This window comes from Mauremys mutica, chromosome 3 (genome assembly GCF_020497125.1).
Source record: "Mauremys mutica isolate MM-2020 ecotype Southern chromosome 3, ASM2049712v1, whole genome shotgun sequence".
Classification (NCBI taxonomy): domain Eukaryota; kingdom Metazoa; phylum Chordata; order Testudines; family Geoemydidae; genus Mauremys; species Mauremys mutica.
The window spans coordinates 28,725,119-28,729,027 of record NC_059074.1 but is presented as its reverse complement, the minus strand read 5'-3'; the positions used below and the strand labels follow the sequence as shown (position 1 = coordinate 28,729,027).

General features: G+C 53.4%; 1 protein-coding gene across 1 annotated transcript; it reads left to right on the top strand.

Annotated features, from left to right (window-relative positions):
• Window positions 1-462: 462 nt before the first annotated feature.
• Window positions 463-2,520, top strand: LRATD1 (LRAT domain containing 1). The gene is made up of 2 exons (XM_045011526.1): window positions 463-649; window positions 1,311-2,520. Exon 2 carries the CDS (start codon window positions 1,348-1,350, stop codon window positions 2,200-2,202), a length of 855 nt encoding a protein of 284 aa, XP_044867461.1. The 5' UTR covers window positions 463-649; window positions 1,311-1,347; the 3' UTR covers window positions 2,203-2,520.
• The last annotated feature ends 1,389 nt before the right edge of the window (window positions 2,521-3,909 follow it).

Genomic DNA, 3,909 nt, shown 5'->3' with positions numbered 1-3,909 from the left:
AACCTTTTCTCTCCCTTATTACTTTCCTGCCCCATAACCCTGGGCCTAGTAGCTGCTGCTTGAGGGTCTCCCAAGAAAGCAAGGTATTGTCCTACAGGGCCTGAAAATGAAGAATAAACCTGGAGAGTGGTACCAGTCTATCATGGCATTATGCAGATTCTTGACTTCAAGCATTGCCTGGCTGTTCTGGCCACAGTAAGCGAGCTGGGGGCCGGAGGGGTTCTGCACAGCCAAGCTCTCGGGGACGATGCTCTGCCCCTTAGCAACCTGGCCAAGCAGCGAGGGGCGGTGGGGGCCTGGCGGAGCAGCAGAGGGAACGTCTGGAATCCCACCCTGGGCCGGTGATTGACACCCCGGAGGCTCGCTCGTCTTGCCAACCTCAAAGCAAAGCAGCCAATGAGCTCCGCACGGGGCGGGTGCAGGGCTCGGGAGCCGCCGGTACTTAGACTCGCCGGTGCTGGGGGCAGCCCAGAGCGGAGCGGGGCTGTCCAGGGGAAGGCAGAGCGCGTCCAAGGAGCCGGAGCTGGAGCCGGGGCTCGGCGAGCAGCAGGGGCGCCGGGGATGACGCTGCTCAGCTGCTCTGCGGCTCCCATGGGGACGAGAAGACTTTAAGGGAGTTGGGCGCTTGGCTGGAGCGGGGCGATCACGGGTACGCAGCGCCCGGGGGGTCGCTGTCGGGAGGCTGGTCCCAGCGGGGCAGGACCGGGGCCGCTGCTGCGGGCGGGAGCTGGAAGGGGCCAGGCGGGGTGTCGCGGCTCGGCTCCCGGGAGCCAGACGCTGCCCTGCCGCGCTCCCCGTGCAGCCCGGGCGGAGCGTGCTCCGCTGGAGCCGCGGGTGCGAGCCGGGACGCTCCCAGCTCCAGCCACCCTGCGCCCTTCTCCCCCCGGCCCGGAGGCTCTGCGGTGAACTCTGCCCCCTTTCCGAGCCCAGGAGCCGGCGGGGACCCTGGAAGCGGGACGGGGTCCCGATGCCGGCCAGGACGCCGCTCCCCGGGGGGCGGCAGGGGTCCCCACGTCTCCCGGGAGAGCTGTGCCCGCCGCACGCGGCTCCATCCCTGTGCCAGGGTGCGGGTGCCCCCGGGACGGCTCCATGCCCGAGCCACGCGTGTAACGCTGACACCGGGCAGGGCGCAGCCCCAAAGGGGCACAGGGGGAGGGTTCTCCTAGCGCGGGGACGCGGTCAGGGTGGGGAAATCACTGAAACTCTGTGCCTGGATATTTTTTTGTTTTGTTTTGTTCTTCCTCCTCTCCCTTTTCTCCTTCTTGCCTTTCCCTCTCCCCGTCCTGCGTCTCTCCTCCCTCCCCCCCCAGACCCGGCGATTCCTGGCCTCGCCTTGCCTTGTCATTGATGGGAAATCAACTGGATCGCATCACCCACCTGAATTACAGCGAGCTGCCGACCGGAGACCCCTCGGGGATCGAGAAGGACGAGCTGCGGGTCGGGGTGGCTTACTTCTTCTCGGATGAGGAGGAGGACCTGGACGAGCGAGGCCAGCCGGACAAGTACAGCGTGAAGGGCTCCAGCAGCCCTGGGCAGGAGACCCCCACCCACCACCACCAGCTGGTGCTGAACGAGACCCAGTTCTCCGCCTTCCGCGGCCAGGAATGCATCTTCTCCAAAGTCAGCAGCGGCCCCCAGGCTGGGGACCTGCGCGTCTTCTCGGTCTCGGCCCTGCCTGCCCTCTGCAAGCCGGGAGACCTGCTGGAGCTGCTCTACCTGGGGCCATCCGACCACCCACCCCCACCCCCGCACTGGGCAGTCTATGTGGGCAGCGGGCAGATCATCCACCTGCACCAGGGCCAGATCCGCCAGGACAGCTTGTACGAGGCGGGCGCTGGCAACGTGGGCCGGGTGGTGAATAGCTGGTACCGCTACCGCCCCCTGGTGGCAGAGCTGGTGGTGCAGAACGCCTGCGGGCACCTGGGTTTAAAAAGCGACGAGATCTGCTGGACTAACTCGGAGAGCTTCGCCGCCTGGTGCCGGTTCGGGAAAAGGGAGTTCAAAGCCGGGGGGGAGCTGCAGGCTGCTGCCGGCACCCAGCACCAGCAGCAATACTATCTCAAGATCCACCTGGCTGAGAACAAGGTGCACACGGTGCGATTCCACAGCCTGGAGGATCTAATAAGGGAGAAGCGCAGGATCGATGCCAGTGGCAAACTGCGAGTGATCAAAGACCTGGCTATAGTGGATGGGAAAGAGTAATGAACAGCGGAGGGACGAGGTGCTCCCTTCTTTCCCTGGCTTGGCAAGAGCTGCCTGCCACAGACAGACCGGGGGCTGCGCTCTCTGGTGGGACGCAATTTAAACCGGAATCCATGGCAACATTCCAGAAAACCAGCATTCTTCTTACACCCATAGCCAGTATTTGGTTTGGCTTTTAATAACATTTAATGAACGAAGAAAGAGGGGAAGCAAAGAGGGGTATGTGTGGAAGAGATTTACAAAGGATGTGGACAAAGTCTCTCCTGTCCATCGATGTTGGCCATTCTAGCAACATGCTAATAAAATTTCAAATTGAAATTCTTTTTAATTTATTTTCATGGCTTTAATCCATGATCCCTTTTAAACATTTGGGGCCATAGAAGCAGATTTAGCTAAAGAGTTTTTAGCTAACAACATTTGCCTGTCAAACAAACAAACTGTCTCAAGTCTTCTGCTAGTTCTGTGGGGTGAGAGGAGGTTCTGCTTGTTTTATTTCTAAATGCATCTTGTAGCCAGAGCCCTAATTTTAGTCCAGTAAACTATAGCAAGGTATTAATCAGGTGTAAGTGTTTTTACCTTTCTCTGGCAGAAATTGATCACAAGTTTAAAAATCTGTTCTTTTCTCTTTTCCTTCCTGTATGCAGTTCTTTCTGCTAGATATTCTCACAATACCATAGTGTTCTACTCTTTTTGAAAATATGAAGAGTTGGTAAGCAGCTGTTTTCTTGAGCCCAAAGCCATTCTGAAGCATTAAATAAAGGATTCTGGTGAGCAGTTTACATACATGCTTTTCCAGAGAGCAGTCCTGCAAGGTCTCCTGCTCTAGGTTTGCCTTTCATCCCACAGAGCCACTACACCAGTACTCGGATGATACTTTCCACCTCTTTATACATTGCAAAGAAGCAAAAATAGAATTGAGTTTGGCATGCTGAGCGTTCCAAACAATAGCAATGTGACCAAGTTTACCTTGCATTTCTAAATCCAATTAAAGAAAATAGGCTTAGTCTAAATTCAGAAATCCAGAGTTGCATAAAAAGATGCCTTTTATGTCATGAGATCAATGCATTATTTTTGTATTTCAGACCCATTCCACGTTCATTCATTGATTCCCAGTCTTGAAATAAAAAGATCATAACATTATAATCAGCTATCATTCTTAAGTATACTGGGACGTTCCCTTTTTTTATTATGTTGATCAGCATACACTTTGTATTGACCAAGTTATTTTTTGCTTGTATCGATACTGGAAAGAAAATGCATTTGGTTTGGTTTTCCCCTCTCTATCAAGTAACAGATGGCAGAATTATTGTATATACACTCCACTCTCTCTGATATACTGTACCTTGGCTCCCTTCTTTATTAAACAACATCATAAGCAACCTTGTTGCAACAGTACTTCATTTTAACAAACAAAGCGTTTGCCTTCCATGACTAATGTTATGAGGATGGAGTGTACTTTACTAGAAGACAGATGTCAACATTTGTTTCACATAAGACAGCTGTTTAAAAAAAGAAAAAGGGGAACGTGACAACCTTATAACTGAAGGTCACGTAACTGGTTTTATATTTGCTGATATGCTTGACGAAGTTATTTGGCAATAAAATGAGAAGGTGTTTCTTTTTTTTTTCTTCAAAGCACTGATAGTTACTACAACACCATGTGAACAACTTATTTTAGTGGGAGGAATTTTTAAAAGTGAATTTCTA